Source organism: Triturus cristatus, chromosome 3_2 (genome assembly GCF_964204655.1).
Source record: "Triturus cristatus chromosome 3_2, aTriCri1.1, whole genome shotgun sequence".
NCBI classification, from domain to species: domain Eukaryota; kingdom Metazoa; phylum Chordata; class Amphibia; order Caudata; family Salamandridae; genus Triturus; species Triturus cristatus.
This window is the reverse complement of record NC_140584.1, coordinates 61,495,856-61,513,123: the sequence shown is the minus strand read 5'-3', so window position 1 is coordinate 61,513,123 and position 17,268 is coordinate 61,495,856. Positions and strand designations below refer to the sequence as shown.

Below are 17,268 nucleotides of genomic sequence, written 5' to 3'. Positions count from 1 at the left end.
ATAGTTGATGGTGTTTCACTACACTCTGATAGACTCTGGGCAGATGTAGTTGTTTGTGTGCTGTTGTGCTCTGATAGACACTGGGCGGATAGTGGCTGTTATTCATAGTGCTCTTGTTTAAATGCATCCTCGTGACAATAGTTGACATGATGAAGCATTTCCTGATAAAATATAATGTGATATTGTGCATTCGCATTACATGTAATTATGTGCCATTTTGCCATAACTTTGCATATTTACGTGAAGACCAAGTACACTAATTTTACAGACCCCTAATTTAACACACTTTATTGCTTTTGTAAAGTACTAGGGATTTCTAGCATGAATTCTCTAAATGAGTGAGCTGTTCCGTGAATGTATCAACATGTCACTGGTGTTGATGCTACATGTCTGACATTGAAGGCATCCTTTTTAGGAGGCACAGGCCCTCACCTATCATGGTACCATGCTTCATCATCGGGCCGTGCTTCTCGCTGGGTGAGTGCTGCAACGTCCAGTGCATCCCTATGAGGGGCCTCTTTGCTGGAGATCAGTGCCCAGATACCTCTAGGGGCGATATACAAATGCTGATCGATTGATTAATTGATCATTTTCCTCTAGCTGTTTCAGGAATTAAACAGTTGAGTATCGCCCTAGGCTTAGCTCTGAGAGGGTAATGTAGATTGGGATAAAGGACTAAAATTAGCTGTGAGTTAACAAAAGCTGTTATTTATTATTTCAAAACAACTCTTACCAAGGTTAAAAACAAAGGTATGCACTACTAAGGAGTAGAATGCACCTTAGTTTCTAAGAAGGGTCAACATGTTTCATGCCTTAAATGCTCCTGCAAGTCAATGGCAATTCATCAGGACCTTATGTAGGTGTCCTAATCTACTTTAGGAATAAGCTATTGTGTGTTAAGTCCAATATTTCTATGTACTACCCTCACAACTCTGGTGGTCATGTGCAAAAATTATTTACATGTAATGTCAGTATAAAAGTTGGTGATACATTCACGGAACAGCTCACTCATTTACAGACTTTAGCAAGCAAGGGGGGAACGTGTGCTGGACCGTTTAACTCCTCTTACACCACCTCATTGTCTTTGGATTCCCAGCATGATCATGGGCTATATGGACCTGGTAGCAGAAGGCATAACAGTGACTAGAATGCAGGACTCCTTTCGGGACAGAAGGGTTCTAATGAACAAAGCAACTACTCTTAAATTATTCTAGAAGCCTGGATTTGTGTTGCTTTTCAATTGCTATTTACATTGTTTCTTTCTAGGTGTTAGCGTCCATTACAAAGTACTTTCCTGGCCACCTTTAAAGTCTGCAAAACTTAAAGAGAGTTATTCGGTACTCTAACTTTCCAAGTTTACTGTTTTGCCCTGTGCTCCCATTTATCGTAAGACATAGAAAACCCACCTTTGCGTTGATCATCCAGCTTGAGGCCGTAGTTCACTCTGCCACAATTTTCAACCAAAATTTTCATTCGCCTGTAACCCTTAAAAGAGGATTTTGAGGTAAATATTCAAAGCAATCGAATATGTGATAAAAGAACAAGCAATTAAGAGAACGAATGTGTGCAGAAAGAGAATGAAAGTAACTCAGAATTTACTTTAATGCACTAATACAAAGGAATAGCAACAGACGTTTCATTCGCAACTTAACAGAATGGCAGAAGGAGCTTCAGAAAGACAAACACATAGACGTGCATGCTTAACACGCTCTTTTGATAGATGCTTGTTCCCACAGATCCTTACATGTACCACTCCCCACATAACCCAATCCTGGAAAAGGGTGACGATAAATAACAGAAATTTAGAACAGAAAACACTGAAAATTGGCCATGTACTCTTTCGTTCATTTCAAAACAATAATGTTTAGTAAAAGAATATACTGAAGGGCACAAGCCTACTGGAGTTGAAAATCTGTTAATATGGCTGAAGTAGCTGGCCAAATTAACACAAAAACCATCTGTGGGGACATGTCTGTTCATAACAATATTTTACTAGTAGAGAAGAATGACGTGATAGGGTTTGCTTCCCGACGCTTGTTCCCTTCATGTTTCTTTAGAAATCAACAAACGTGTTATGATCAATCAGGGAGATTTGAGTTCCAGCGTCTAATTTATGCAACCTCTTTATGTCCATTGACAGTTGAGCAGTAGGAAATGAAGATGGGAGAGAAATCACCTGGTTAATATGAAGTGTGATTAACAACTTACTTCTGGTGATACCCATGGTGTTGGACCCTTGGATATTTCAATGATGTCCACCTATAGAGGTTATTGCAGTTCGTCCTCTACTGCTCTCTGAGGGTGGAAAGGCCCTTTTCTGCGGTACTATGCTAATGGTTACACCTGCTCATCGATGTGCTGTTGGACTTGGAAGTTTGCCATTTTCCGAGGTCGCTGTATAGGTTTGGATACTTGTGCACGATCAGGGGCTTGTCTTCCACCTTGTATAGGATGGCCACCAGTATCAGACACTCTGCAGTGTGTAGACTTAGGAGCCTGTCCGCTGCTGCGGGTCATCAATGAAGCGAATGTCAGCCTTGATTGATCAGTCTTGGTACGTGATGTTTGTTCTAAACCGGCCTACGCATGGCAGGGGATTTTTGGCCATCAATGTGTATACTCTTATATCAGCTCGTGGTAGTTTCAGGTAAGGGTTCATGGCATACTCTGCAGCATAGATGTAGTTAAGTGACACTCCAATGTCAAGGAAAACAGAACATGATAGTCCCCCATTCGAATGTATATTCAGGGAAATTTCTACTTTCTTTTGTTGTCTGCCACCATGAATACATAATCATCACTATCTTGCGAGATAGGCAGGAGGGATCTCACTTGTGATGATGATTTGTGTGCTCTGGGTGTGGGTCGCAATGTCGCTTGAGACATTGACAAGCTTGTGGATGCGTCACTATTGTTTCGAACCACTCTGGCATGATGTAGAAATAGCAGATTTTTCTTCTCCTCATGATACCTTGAGGTGACACCTTGCACATTTTTTCATAGTGTTTCTGCTTGTCCAGATCTATAGCACTCCCATTTGTAGTCTCAATATTTCTCCGGATGTCCCTTGTTTCCCTGATGATCTCAGGAGATTATCCTTCTCCGCTGGTCTTGATGACTGTAAAAAATTGGGTTAGAGGTTGAAACACTACTCAAAGCAAGAACCCCCAATCCTTGTCAGGGTGAGGCACAAGCAAACCCTAACTCAACCTGTGCTCAATCCTCTGATAGCTTGGTACAGCAGTCAGGTTTAAGATTGAGGAAATGTGTAAAGTATTTATTGAGTACTTCAAACAGTAATAAAGTGAAAACACAAACCAAGAAAAATCCCAGACAAATTTAGAAGAATAAAGTTAATTTTAATAAATCAGACAAGACCATAATGACATAAATCCAATCAGTAGAACTGAAGCTATGCAATTTTTAAGATTTCAGTGAAAATAGCGCCAAAAAGCACAAGCGTCAACTGTAGTTATCTAGCTGCGCTGGACCGGGACAAAGTCAATTTTGTCTCTCACCGCTCTGGCATGGTGTTGAGATCTCTGATTTCTTTTCTTCTCATGATATATTGTGGTGACGCCTTGCACATTTTCTCAGAGAGATTTCAGTGAAAATAGAGCCAAAAAGCACAAAGCGCCAACTGTGGTTATCTGGTTGCACTGAACTAGAACAAAGTCACAAGTTCAGGCTGACCACAATGGAGCACGGGCCAGCTACAGGGATCCAGTTAGGTCCGCTGAACAAGATTACCTTAAATCCTGGGTGAAAAGAATTGCAGAGTACTGCATCGAGGATGTGTTGTGCAGCTGGGGTGATGCTGGTTGGAGGTGCATCACACAGCGTCGGTTCCGAGGAGCTGCGAGGCTGCAATGCGAGGTCCTGTATCGCCGTCGAGGAGGCCATCAACGAGGGGGCTTGTGATGTGGAGTCCTGCGTTGAAAATGCATTGGACACTGGTTGGTTCTGAATAAGCTGCAGGGCCTGCAATGCAGTGTCCTGCGCCGTCATCGGGCTGCAGTTGATGAGAGGCATGCAATGTAAGGGACTGTGTCGGGATGTATTGCGCAGCAGCAGTTTTGATGGGGCTCAGGGATGTAAGGGCGAAGCAAACTCCGTGCGCTGGTAAAGTCAATGCAGCAGAGGCGATGAGTTGATTCTGTTCTGGGTTGCGCCACAAAGCAGAGGAGATGTGTTGATTCCGCTAGGTCCAAAGATGGGCAGGCAGAGCACCTCCAGGCCCACATGCAGGGGTCCAGGACTGAGGTGGCACCACTTGGGAGTGTAGGACTCACAGATGGCAGAGTCCAGGTGCTGGGTTCAAGGTTGTTGGAATCCTGTTATATACCTGAGGCTTCTGATCGGGAGGCCATCCAACTAGCCCTTGGAGCTACTCTGGTATCCTAGATCAAGAGATGCAGATCAAGTCCTTCTCACCCTGTCTAGCAGAGTGGCAGTCTTTTCAGGAGCACAGCAGGCCCAGAAGTGTACTGAAGAGTTGGGTTAAGGGCTTCTACAGGTTCCCACCACAGAGGATTAAGGTATCTCCCATTCTCTCTGTTCTGGGTCCATCTTGTCTGGGGTCACAAAAGACTAGTGAAAAACCCTTTGTGAGAGTGCTCTGGCAGAGCCTTAGTGATGTGCAAGTGTGGTAGTTGACAGCTCCCCCCTTTAACTCAGAGTGGCCCATCCTGCCAACACCTATCTTCCCTTAGTCTCACTGCCTAGGAGCAATAGACAAAGACCAACTGCCTTTTTGGTGGAAGGAAAGGTGGGACATTAAGAAAGAATAGTAGGTGTGCCCCCTTTGCTACCTCCACCCCTCATGTGCTGGAGGCCAGGTGAAGTAGACTTTTCAGTGCCCACCACCTTGAAGATAGTGGGACTTATCCAATCAGGGCTAGGACTATGCCTCCCTCCCACAGCAGGTGGGCATAATAGAGGGTGTAAACATGCCAGGTAAGGGTCCCATTGGCCACTACGTGTCACTCCCTTGTAACCTGTTCATAAAAGAGAACTTTAATATCATCTACCTTAGCCTCTGAAAAGCCTCTGGGACTCCACTGGACTCTCTGCACACTATATCTCTTTTTGGTATAGCACATAGAGAGCCAGCTTCCAACAGTTATGCTTGTGATCAGGAGGTTTACATGCGAGGGGACCCCAAGTGTCCCAGGCAGGCACAGCCCCCTATTGGTGGGCAGTCAAGGGTGATGGCTAGTGTAGTGCTTGGGAAGGAATTGGTCCCAGGAAGGTGAGATGACCTTTTTCTCACTAGGGGACAAGGAGATGGTCCAGAGTAACCTAGTGCCTGATAACACTACAAACTACAGACAGTGGAAGATCATCAATGGACAAAGGGTAGAGGCTCTAAGAGACACAGGAACCAGTGTGACTACTTTCAGGTGTCACCTGGTGTCTGAAGAGCAAGTAGTCTCCGATATACTTCACCAAGTTGTGGCAGTAGACTACAGTGAGCTCTTCTGTAAAGTGACTCAGGTTTCCTTTGAGCGGGGGAAGGAGGGTCTCAGGTTCTTTGAGGGTAGCTGTGAGCCCATTCCATGCTTTTGGACTGCCTGCTGGGGAACAACCTTGAGCATACTGGGTGGAAGGAGGTGGAACTCAGGTCACGCTTGGAGGTTTTGGGGTTGCCTCAGTGGGCTTGCCTGATCACACGGTCCATGGCAGCCCAGCGTAATCAAGAGAACCCAGGAGTCTGCCAAGAGGAAAGGGGCAGGGGGTGCAGGAAACCTGCTCCTGAAACTCCCATGGTCCGGGAGAGGCTGAACCTGAGGGGTGTGCCCCGGAACCTACAAGGGAAGAGGTGGCTTAACTGGGAGACACCTGAGCTGACGCATTTGCAGCAAGAAGGGGGTTCTACCAGGAGAGACTTCTGCGTGAAGCAGAAGACATGCCCTACTCTCATAAGTCTTGGGCAGGAGGCTGAAGACCAACCAGCCGGCAAAGAGGCCAGGTCACATTTGATTTACTGGGAGAAGGGTCTCCTTTATAGCGAGCCTAAGGTTGCTGAGCGTGGGGAAGCCTGTGTGCTGGTGGTACCCCTGAGTTTCACAACCTTCCTACTAGGGTTGGCTCATGATGTGCCTTTGGTAGGACATTTGGGGTAGGGCAAGATCTTTGATAGGCTTGTCATCTACTTTTACTGGTCCCAAATGCAAAGGCAGTCAGATGCATTGTGCAGGTCTTGTCAAACTTGCCAGGTAAGTGGCAAGAGTGGGGGGAAGTGTAATGTTTCCCCTCCAACCATTCCTGTCGTGAGCACCCCTTTCGAGCGGGTGGGCATCGACATTGTGGGGCCTCTGGATCCCAAGACAACCATGGGCAACAGGTTCATCCTTGTCTTAGTGGACCATGCTACTGGGTACCCGGAGACTATCCCTCTCAGGACAGTGACAGCCATCATCATGGCCCGGGCACTGAAGGGGATCTCTACCTGTGTTGGTTTCCCAACGAGGTAGTATATGACCGGGGTACCAACTTCATGATGCTGTACATGAAGGCCATGTGCATAGGAGTGTGGGGTGAACCGCTCCTTACCACCCTCAGAGTAATGGGTTCGGTGAAAGACTCAACCATACCCTCAAAAGCATGATTGGGTGTCTGCCAGAACCCATGAGGCGGAAGAGGGAAATCCTCTTACCATGCCTTCTCTTCACCTACAGGTAGGTACCACAGAAAGGGGTTGGCTTTAGCCCCTTTCAGCTGTTGTATGGGCAACCTGTGAGTGGACCTCTCTGTTTGGTCAAGTAGGGCTGGGAAGAAGCTCCCAGGAAACAAACCCAGCATGTATTTAGCTACATGCTGGCCTTTGGAAAGCAGACGCTTTAGGAAACCTGCTCAGGCAAAACTGGAAGCAAGCCAAGTTTGTATGACCAGAATACCGCATTGGTTGAGTTTACGTCTGGTCCGAAGGTGTGGGTGATGGAGCCAGTAGAGCCCAGTGTTCTACAAGAAATGTGGTCTAGGCCATAAGAGGTGAAGGAACACAAGAGTGGTACCACCTACCTGGTGGACTTGTGGACTCCTAGGAACCCCTTGAGGGTCCTGCATGTGCACCGCCTCAAACTCCACTTTGTGAGGTCTGTGTTGACCATGCTCTTGGCCACTTGATGATGATGGGGAAGAGAAGAGTGAACCTCTCTCCGACCTCCTGTCTGCCAAGGAGCAGGATGGGTCAGTGGAAGGTGTGGTCCGGTCCCCTTCACTGACCCTGAAGCAGCAGAGTGACTGTCGCCAGTTGCTGGGGCAGTATGCCACTCTGTTATTACTAACCCTAGGTGTCACCCATTGGTGCACTCACGATATTGACACTGAGGACAGTCCACCTGTGAAGCACAAGATTTACAGGTTGAGAGATAGAGAGAAGGCTAGCATCAAGGTGGAGGTGTCTAAGATGTTAGCTTTAAGGATGACTGAGCCCTCCAGCAGTCCTTGGTCCAGTCCAGTGGTATTGGTTCCCAAAGTGGCTACACCCGGTGCCACCCCAGAACTGCAGTTCTGTGTGAACTACTGTTGGCGCAATGTTGTCAATAAGACTGACGGCCAATAAAAATCTTGAGATGAAAGTGAATCCCTACATCCAAAATCACTGGATTCTTCTAATCTTCTTTTCTCTCTTTGAAATGTCTTTTTTTTTTTTTTTTTACAAAAGATGAAGACAAAAGAATTGAGACCAATCAGGGCCCAGTTCGCAGAGCGTTGAGGATGGGAGGGTTGTTAAGGAATCTGTGGCTAGATCCTCTCTCTACCAAGTAATGCGTTACTGAAGGTAAGTAACTTGTTCATCTGATAGGGACATCTAGCCGTAGATTCCTTACTTTAGAGTCAAATACCAAAGCCATAACATCCCTGGAGGAGGGTCTGCGAACCGTAACCATCAGTACGTGGCAATGGCGGCGGGAACGATTAAGGCGGTGACATGCCTACAGGCTAGACTGCTGCAGGAGGGGTTGGAGCCGCTAGTGGCATTAAAGGAGCGGTGGGAGGAAAGCATAGGCAAACCCATTCCGGACACGATCTGGAGCCACATCATGCGGAGGACATGGAAGGGTAGCGGGAATGCCCGCTTTCAGCAGGTGCACTTCTTCATCATTCACAGGGCGTATTTGACCCCGGGAAAGATTAGCCGGTACTTTAAGGTGCAGGAGGCCGCTTGCCCGCGCTGCCTCACACTGGGAGCTGAACTAGAGCATATGCTGTGGGGGTGCCCGAAGCTAGGGTCGTACTGGACTGAGGTGGGAGAGATCTTGAATACTATAACGGACCGGGAGGTGGAGTTTGATATGGGGGCGTGCCTGCTGCTCTGGTTCCCTCACACAGCAAAGACAAAAGTGACGAGTAAATTTATTGACTTGGGGCTTATGTTGGCTCAGAGAGAGATTACGTGGCACTGGAAGTCCCGGGAGGGTCCATCAATCGGGCGGTGGATGTCCGAGTTATTAAAATGGTCTAGATGCGAGAGTGAAGTCAGACGGCGGCAAGCGATTAAGGCGGACAATGAAAAGGGGTTAGAGTGGGTAAGGGCATGGGAGCTGATCGAGCAGGCCCTGCAGGATTGCCGGCTCGAGCGGGCGGAACGGGAGCGCGAGGAGAACGGAGTTCCTTGAGGCTGAGGACAATAGATGTAACCCCTGACGGATGGCACGACTTAGAGTTAGGGACCACTGGAGGGGCCCACAACAGCAGCAGTTGGGGGGTGGGGTGGGAGGGGGGGGAGTTCCTGAGGTGGGAGGGTAATGCTATATTGAGTTGGATGAGGAATGTAGCTGTTGGGACAGAAAAGCAGAGGCTCCCATGGGGCATGATCCAGGCACCGCTATGAGGCGATAGTTGTGTTACAATGCTTAACTGTCTATATATGCCGCCCGGCCCCCGGGATGTGGGCTGAATGGCTGTGTGCATTGCTAAACCGAAGAATGTGATCGGAGATTGTAGGGGGTGCCGGTTGCCCCGATGGTTATTTTGCTGAAAATGTTGCAATAAAAAACATGTTTTTAAAAAAAAAAAAAAAAAATGGTCGAACGCGCCTGTGAGGATACAGCCAGAGCACCTCCTTGGGGCCAGAGGGCACACCAGAGGGAGACTGATGCCTGAAAACCTTTTCCAGGGAAAAATAATACTCCCGCATTTTGGCTACAATAGTCCCCGCTCCAGGATATTTAGGGAGGCGCAGGGTAGACTCCTGTAAACGCTCCTCCACTGACGGATAGGAGTCAGCGTCACACTTACGTTTTGACTGTTGGGTTCTCTGAGCCTTCCTAGACCTCAACAGAGGCAACTCCTCACCCAAACAACTCTTCCACTGGTCCCTAGACTTCGGTGAAGATTGACGACAATGCGTTTTTCAGAAAAGCACGCCACCAGGAGTTTCATACGGCGTTCTTTCAATGCCTTTGGTCGAAGACACTGGCAGGAACCACAGTCCTCGGAGGCACCACAAACAGACCGTATGCAGATCGGTGATCGACATTTGTTTATCACAAGTTCCGCAGTTCACTTGAAAAAGCACACTGTTCTCTGCACAAGACGTCGAGATGGGCCTGTAAAAACTAACCATTCTGGATCCGCATTGCAAGTGTGGAAAAGAAGGAACTGGCGTCAGGGAGAGCAAGGAAGTTTTACATATTCCGTTGACGTCATATCCGGTGGACGACATCAATACGGAGTCATGCGGCGCCCTCTGCCAGCGGGCGGAGATGCTATGGAAACATTTCTGAATCCAGTATGGCGCCTGGGGAGGATTCCAAGGTAAGGAATCTGCAGCTAGATGTCTCTATCAGATGGAGGCCATGTGCACAGTGCCCGTGACCAAGGCTCCTCACTTCTACAAGGAGTTGGTTGTTCAGACTGATGCCTCAGAGCATGGTGTGGGAGCTGTGCTTTCACAGCTAAACTAAGAGGGACCGGACCAACTTGTAGCTTTCATTAGTAGAAGGCTATTTCCACTGGAACAGAAGTGGAGTGCAATTGAAAAGGAAGCATTTGCTGTGGTCTGGGTGCTGAAGAAGCTAAGACCCTACTTTTTTTGGACTCACTTCCAGGTTCAGTCAGACCACAGGCCCCTCAGATGGTTAATACAGATACGGGTTGAGAACCCAAAACTGTTGAGGTGGTCCATCTCCCTTCAGAAAAGGGACTAGGTGGAACACTGCACTGGCTCAGAACACGCCAATGCTGATGGTCTGTCCAGGTTCTTCATCATTAGTGAAGACAACTCCCATGAGGTTAGGTAGTTCTCACCACTTTCAGCTGGGGTGAACACGTGTTAGACCTGGCATCTTTGGCATGTTTTTCCCCAACCTTTTTTTCGCTTCTGACCCTCTGTTTTTGACTGTGTGCTACATTTCATTATAGCTGGTTTTAGAACTCTGAGCTCTTTACCACTGGCTAATCCATGCTAAAGTGCAAGTGCTCCCTGTGTAAACTGTGATTATGATTAGTTATCTAATATTGGCATATTTGATTTACTGGTAAGTCCCTAGTAAAGTTCACTTTGTGTGCCCAGGGCCTGTAAATCAAAAGCTACTAATGCGCCTGCAACACTGATTGTGCCACTCACATGAGTAGTCCTGCAACCATGTTCCAGACCTGCCACTGCAGTGTCTGTGTGTGCAGTTGTGAACTGCCATGACAAACTGGCAATTGCACCCACTTGCCATGCCCAAACCTTCCCTGCCCCTTACATGTAAGGCATCCCTAAGGTTGACCCAAGGTAGCCCCATGAGCAGGGTGCAGTATATGTGAAAGGTAGGACATGTACTGGTGTGCTTTACATGTCCTAATAGTGAATCGCAGAATTGGCCCGTTTGCTAATGCAAAATAAGCTTTTCCTAAGTACCAAACCCTTGTTACTAAATTGCAAAATGGGTATGCAAATTGGTATTTGGAAGGGGCGTGTTTACGGCGTCCCTTCCAAATACCGAATCGCAGCGGTATGTATGAATGTTTTGTGACCGTGAATGCAGTTGCACAACATTCGCATTTTACCACCACCCATTTCATGGACATGATGGTCTGCTGACCGTAGCAGGCCACCATCCCCATGATTTTAGCGATTCCTTGGGGGGGCGCAAATTGTGACCTACCTCATTAATTTTAATGAGGTAGTTCGATTTGTGACCCCTTAATTCTTGGAGTTTCATACATTAGGAATAGCAGTTACCTAATTGCAATTTGCAGAAAATCGCAATTAGGTAATCGCAGTTCCTAATGTTTATACATGTGTCCCTTGGAGTTTGGGGTCTCTGAACTTACAATTTAAAAATACATTTTCTAATGAAGTTGGTCTTTAAATTGGGTGTTTGAAATGCCACTTTTAGAAAGTGGGCATTTTCTTGCTTTACCATTCTGTGCCTCTGCCTGTCGGTGGAATCCACCTCTGGTTTAGACTGACAGTTTGGCTGAGTGTGCATTTACTTCAGACAGTCACACAAAGGTAGCTGAGGTGTGCCCTGCATATCCTGATGGCCAATCATCAAGCTGATGGGTCTTCCTCAGCTAGAGTGGTGGGAGGAGTTGTCGCTGACACCTGAACAGGGCTGTGCCTGTCCTCACACAAAGCTGTCTCCACCTGCGCAACTGTAAGGAACCAACGTATCACCTCCACTGGGAGTGAGAAACCGATGCATTGCTTTGCTTTTCCAGCGCCTCACCTCCCCTGTGCCTGCTTTTGTCTTCGATTTTAATGCATACCCGGTACTTTGTGATAAAAGTGAAGCATCCATAGTTTCCTATGGACTGAACTATTTTGAACCTTTTAAAAGTGATATCTTTGCTTGCGAATGTTGGATTTTTGTCGTTTTGGTCTACTTTATTAAGATAAATATTGGTTTTGTTTCTAAACAGGTGTGGTGTAATTTTGTAGTGTTTTCAGTGTGTTACTGTGTGTTTATGTATAAATGCTTTACACTTTGCCTCTGAGATAAGCCTGAGTGCTCTGCTCGTGCCAAGCTACCAAGGGGGTGAGCAAGGGTTATCTTAGGTGAAATCCCCTTATCCTGACTCGAATAAGGGTCCCTACTTGGACAGGGTGAAAACCACTGCCACCTAGAGACCACATTTCTAAAACAAATGCTATGCGAACTGTATCTGGCATTACTAATGTAACAACAAAGGATTTTGTTGAAAAGGTAAATAGAAATTTAGAATTTAACTTAATCAACGTTATAGCTTATCAATGAGGAACAAGTGAATATTGGTTTCGAAGACATAGAGAATTGCAATGTATGCCCAGAAATTTAAGGACCACCTAATGATCAAGTTACTTACCTTCGGTAACAATATATCTGTAAGAGACATATATTAGTTATGGATTCATTACCTTACAATTACCCCCAGGCGTCAGACTGGATCCAGAGAATTTTTCTTCAGCAGTACCCCTGAGCGTAGGTAGGTGGCGTCGGTCGACTCCACATTAGTCGTTGGAGTCGTGAACGCCGGAATTACATTGCAGTATCTACTTAGACGCCACCCCTGCGGGCTGACGTCAGTTATTTACACGACATTCCACGGCAGAAGTGCAGAACCATGCAAGACACTGACCACTGGTAAATAAAACTAGTGCCCTGAAAGGGAGTCTCTTACCCTAGAAGTTAGTTTGCAGAACGGGGAGGATATGTGGGGCGGTTAGGAATGCTTAACTAATATATGTCTCATACAGATATATTGTTACCGAAGGTAATTAACTTGTTCATCTGAAAGAGACTATTAGTTATGGATTCCTTACCTTAGAATAGATACCCCAGCAATACCAACCCCGGAGGTGGGTCTCCGAACTAAGTTCACGCCAGGAAGTCCTGAAGAACAGAGCGGCCAAAGAAGCCGTCTCTAGGAATTGGCTGTTCAGGTAGTCATGTTTAGTGAACGTGTGCAAGAAGCCCACGTGTCTGCCTGGCAGATATCATGAAGGGGGACTCCACATCCCAAGGCACTAGTAGCTACCGTCGCCCTGGTGGAATGGGCGCGCCACCCTACTGGAGGTTCCTTTTTCGCCAAAGAATAACAAATTCTAATGTAAAGAATGACCCATCGGGAGATGGTTCATTTTTGCAAGGCCTGACCTTTCTTGGCGCACAGATGGCCAACACAGAGCTGATCATCCATTCGGAAATGTTTTGTGCGATCTAGATAAAATGAAAGCGCACGTTTTGGATCCAGACAGTTGAGCCTCTCCTCCTCTTTAGAAGGATGCGGGAAGAAGGTGGGCAAAGTGATAGTCTGTCCTACGGGGAAAGAGGTAACCACTTTGGGAAGAAAAGAATGGTCGAGGTCGAAGAACAACCTTGTCCGGATGAACAGCAAGGAAAGGAGGCTTAGAAGAAAGAGCCTGTAGCTCACTCACCCTGCGTGCAGAGGTGATGCTAACCAGAAAAGCAGTCTTTAAGGTCAAGAGTCTGAGAGGACAATTGTGTAGCGGCTCGAAGGGAGCGCACATAAGGTAAGTCAGCACAAGGTTCAAGTCCCACTGGGGCATTACGAAAGGAATAGGAGGAAACAGGTGAGTAATGCCCTTAATGAAACGATTTACAATAGGAGACTTGAAAAGAAAAGGCTGATCAGGAAGGCGAAGAAAGGCCGAAATGGCCGAAAGATAGCCCCTGAGAGTGGCCAGAGCAGAGGCCTGCTGGGCCAAAGAAAGCAGGAATAGGAGAACCTCAGAAAGGGGGACAGAAAGGGGGTCCACAGCCTTTTCTGCGCACCAAGCCACAAATTTGTTCAATCTACAGGTTTATACTGTTTTAGTAGAGGGACGACTGGCTGCCAAGATAACATTACAGCCTTCAGGTGAAAGGTCGAAGGCTGTCAACTGTCGCCGCTCAATCTCCACGCAAGGAGGTGGAGGCTGGACAGGTTCTGGTGAAGGACCGTCTCCTGCTGCTGCGACAGAAGATCCTCCCTAAGTGGCAGTCTGATCGGAGGATCGATGGCCATATTTAAAAGCTGGGGATACCAGACTCTTCGTGCCCAGTCCGGGGCCACAAGAATGACTTGGGCCCTGTCGCACTTGATCTTCTTCAGCACTCTGGGTAGAAGTGTTAAAGGCAGAAAGGCGTATAGAAGACCGCAAATCCACTCGCGATGAAAAGCGTCACCTAGCAAGTGCCTCCTTGGAAATTCCATCGCGCAGAACTGCTGACATTGCGCTTCCCCTTTGGTGGCGAATAGATCTAACCAAGGCTCTCCCCACTGTTGAAAGAGACCTTGCACCACCTCCGAGTGAAGACGCCATTCATGATCCATCATGCACCTGCGTCTGAGTTCGTCCGCCCTGGCGTTCAGCGAACCTGCCAGCTGTTGAACCACCAGGGATATGCACTGACGTTCCAGCCATGTCTTAACATAGGGTCCACGGCCACACCACGCCTTGTTTGTTGCAGTACCACATGGCGGTGGTGTTGCAGGTGAACACCTGCACTACTCTTCCCCGGTTAGAGGGAATGAATGCTTTGAGTGCAAGATGAATCGCCCGAAGCTCCAGAAGGTTGATGTGAGCCTGGACTCCGCCGGAGACCAGAGGCCTCTGATCTCCGCCTCTCCCATGTGGCCACCCCATCCCAAAAGGGAGGCGTCCGTCACCACCGTGTGCTCTGGTTGGGGAAGGGAGAGGGATCTGCCGTTGATCCAATCCTGGTTTGTGAGCCACCACTGCAACTGTCGAGCAGTGCCCTGCGAGATCTGGACGCAATCGGACAAGTTCCCCTGATGTTGTGCCCACTGGAACATCAGGTCCCACTGCAGAGCCTGCATATGCCATCTGGCATGGTCCACCAGCAGGATGCAGGAGGCCATCAGGCCCAGTAGCCGCAGGGTCATCCTGACCGAACCCGGGATAGAGGCTGAAAGATCGGAATCATAGCCCAAATATCCCGGACTCACTGTTCGGGAGGATAGACCCAAAACTGCATAATTTCCACGACTTTGGCACGTTGATGGAGAACCCCAGCGAATGCAGGAGGTCGGCCGTAGTCTGGAGGTGGGAGACGACAGCCTTCAACAGCCAGTCGTCAAGATAGGGGAAGACTGGAACCAAATAATCTGCGCAGATGAGTTGCGGCCACCGCCATCACCTTTGTGAACACCCGAGGGGTGTTAGTAAGGCCAAAGGGGAGCACGGTAAACTGAAAATGCTCGTGGCCTACCGTGAACCGCAAATAGCACTGGTGGGCCGGCAGGACGGGGATGTGAAAATAGGCGTTCTGCAAGTCCAACGCTACCATCCAGTCTCCAGGGTCAAGGGCAGACAAGACCTGAGCTAGCATCAACATTTTGAACTTCTCCTTCCGGAGGAAGAGGTTGACGTTCCTGAGATCCAAAATAGGACGTAGGCCTTTGTCCTTCTTGGGCACCAGAAAGTAGTGGGAGTAGCAACCACAACCTTCTGGGCAGGAACTCGCTCGATGGCTCCCTTGGCCAAGAGAGCCATAACTTCCTGTTGGAGAAGGGCCAGATGACCCTCAGACATGCGATGGTACGGAGGTGGCATGGCTGGGCGGAGGGGCGGGGGGGGGGGGTGAGTCTGGAAGGGGAGCGAGTAGCCATTTCAAACTATCTACAAAACCCACCTGTCCGATGTGATGGTGTGCCAGTGGGGGAGGTGATGACAAATCCTGACGCCCACTGGAGATTGGTGGCCCTGGAAGGTCGGACTAGGAGGGTTTGGAGACTGCTGCAGAGGGGGCAGTGGTGGACTGACCCGCTCGCTGGCCACCAGACCCACGATGTGGTTCCCACATCCCTGGCCACGCAGGGGCTGAACAGCTTTCGCCGGCCTGTGGCCCTGGGTGGAACGTGGTAGGGCACCCCTTCCGTAGCCACGAAAGGAGCGAAAAGCAGACAGCACAGGGCAAGTGGTGGAGAGGCCTAAGGACTTGGCTGTAGCCCATGAGTCCTTGAAGCACTCTAGTGTGCTGTCTGCCTTATCGCCGAACAGGCGATGGCCATCAAAGGTCATGTCTATAAGGGTAGCTTGGACATCCCCAGAAAAGTCAGTTGATCTCAGCCAGGCGTAGCGTCGAAGGGCTACCGACGTTGAAATCGTCCTACCTAGCGCGTAGGCGGTGTCCAGCCCACAACATATGGTAAACTTCTCTGTGTCTCTCCCCTCGGCAACTGCACAGGAGAGTACGGCCCAGGCCTCCTCCGGGCACTGGGGCAGCCCCTGAGCCAACGTATCCCACACAGAGTGGGCATAACGGCCCAACAGACATGCAGTGTTTACCGACCGCAGTCCCAAGCTGGAGGAAGAAAACATCTTCTTCCCAAGATAGTCCAGGTTTTTGGATTCCCTATCAGGTGGTGCATTAGGGAATGCACCTATGGATGTGGAGACTTGGACCACCAAGCTCTCAGGGGCGGGGTGTTGGGAGAGGAAAGTGGGGTCACCCGGGGCCAGGCGGTGGCGTCAGGCAATCATCCTATCCACAGGAGCCCCTGTGTTGGGCCCGGACCAGGTGCCCAAAAGGATGTCGGTTAGAGCTTCATTGAACGACAGCAGGAGCTAAGAAGAGCTCGCTGCTGGCTGAAGCACCTCTGTCAGGAGGTTAGTCCTGACTGCCACTGTAGGTCAATCAATCAATCAATCAATCAATCAGTAAATTTGTAAAGCGCGCTTCTTACCCGTAAGGGTTTCAAGGCGCTGGGGGGGGGGGGGGTGCATGTTACTACTGGTTAAAAACGCCAGGTCTTGAGTTGTCTCCTGAAGGTCAGTAGGTCTTCTGTTTGTCGTAAGTAGAGGGGGAGGGTGTTCCAGGTCTTGGCGGCGCGGTGGGAGAAGGATCTGCCTCCGGAAGTGGTTCTACGGATGCGGGGGCCGGGGCCAGGGCGTGGTCAGTGGAGCGGAGTGTCCTGTTGGGTACGTAGAAGGAGAGTCGGCTGTTGAGGTAGGCTGGGCCGGTTTTGTGGAGTGCCTTGTGTGCGTGGATCAGGAGCTTGAAGGAGATCCTTCTGTCGACGGGGAGCCAGTGCAGGTTCCTCAGGTGGGGGGTGATGTGGTCGCGGCGCGGGGTGTCGAGGATCAGGCGTGCAGAGGCGTTCTGGATTCTTTGTAGTCTGTTGATGAGCTTGGACGAGGCTCCGGCGTAGAGGGTGTTTCCGTAGTCGAGTCTGCTGTTATGTAGGGCCTGGATGACTGTTTTCCTCGTGTTTGTCGGGATCCATCTGTAGATCTTGCGGAGCATGCGGAGGGTATTGAAGCAGGTGGAGGAGACTGCGTTGACTTGTTTGGTCATGGTGAGTTTCGAGTCGAGGATGACT

General features: G+C 48.9%; 1 protein-coding gene across 2 annotated transcripts in view; it reads right to left on the bottom strand.

Moving 5' to 3' along the window:
• Nucleotides 1-17,268, bottom strand: part of GLB1L2 (galactosidase beta 1 like 2) — a 1,021,913-nt gene that overhangs the window by 286,904 nt on the left and 717,741 nt on the right. For both annotated transcript variants that reach the window (XM_085647243.1, XM_085647244.1), the window contains exon 15: nucleotides 1,407-1,485. In XM_085647243.1, coding sequence (XP_085503369.1) covers nucleotides 1,407-1,485 — 79 coding nt within the window. The remainder of the gene's footprint in view (nucleotides 1-1,406; nucleotides 1,486-17,268) is intronic.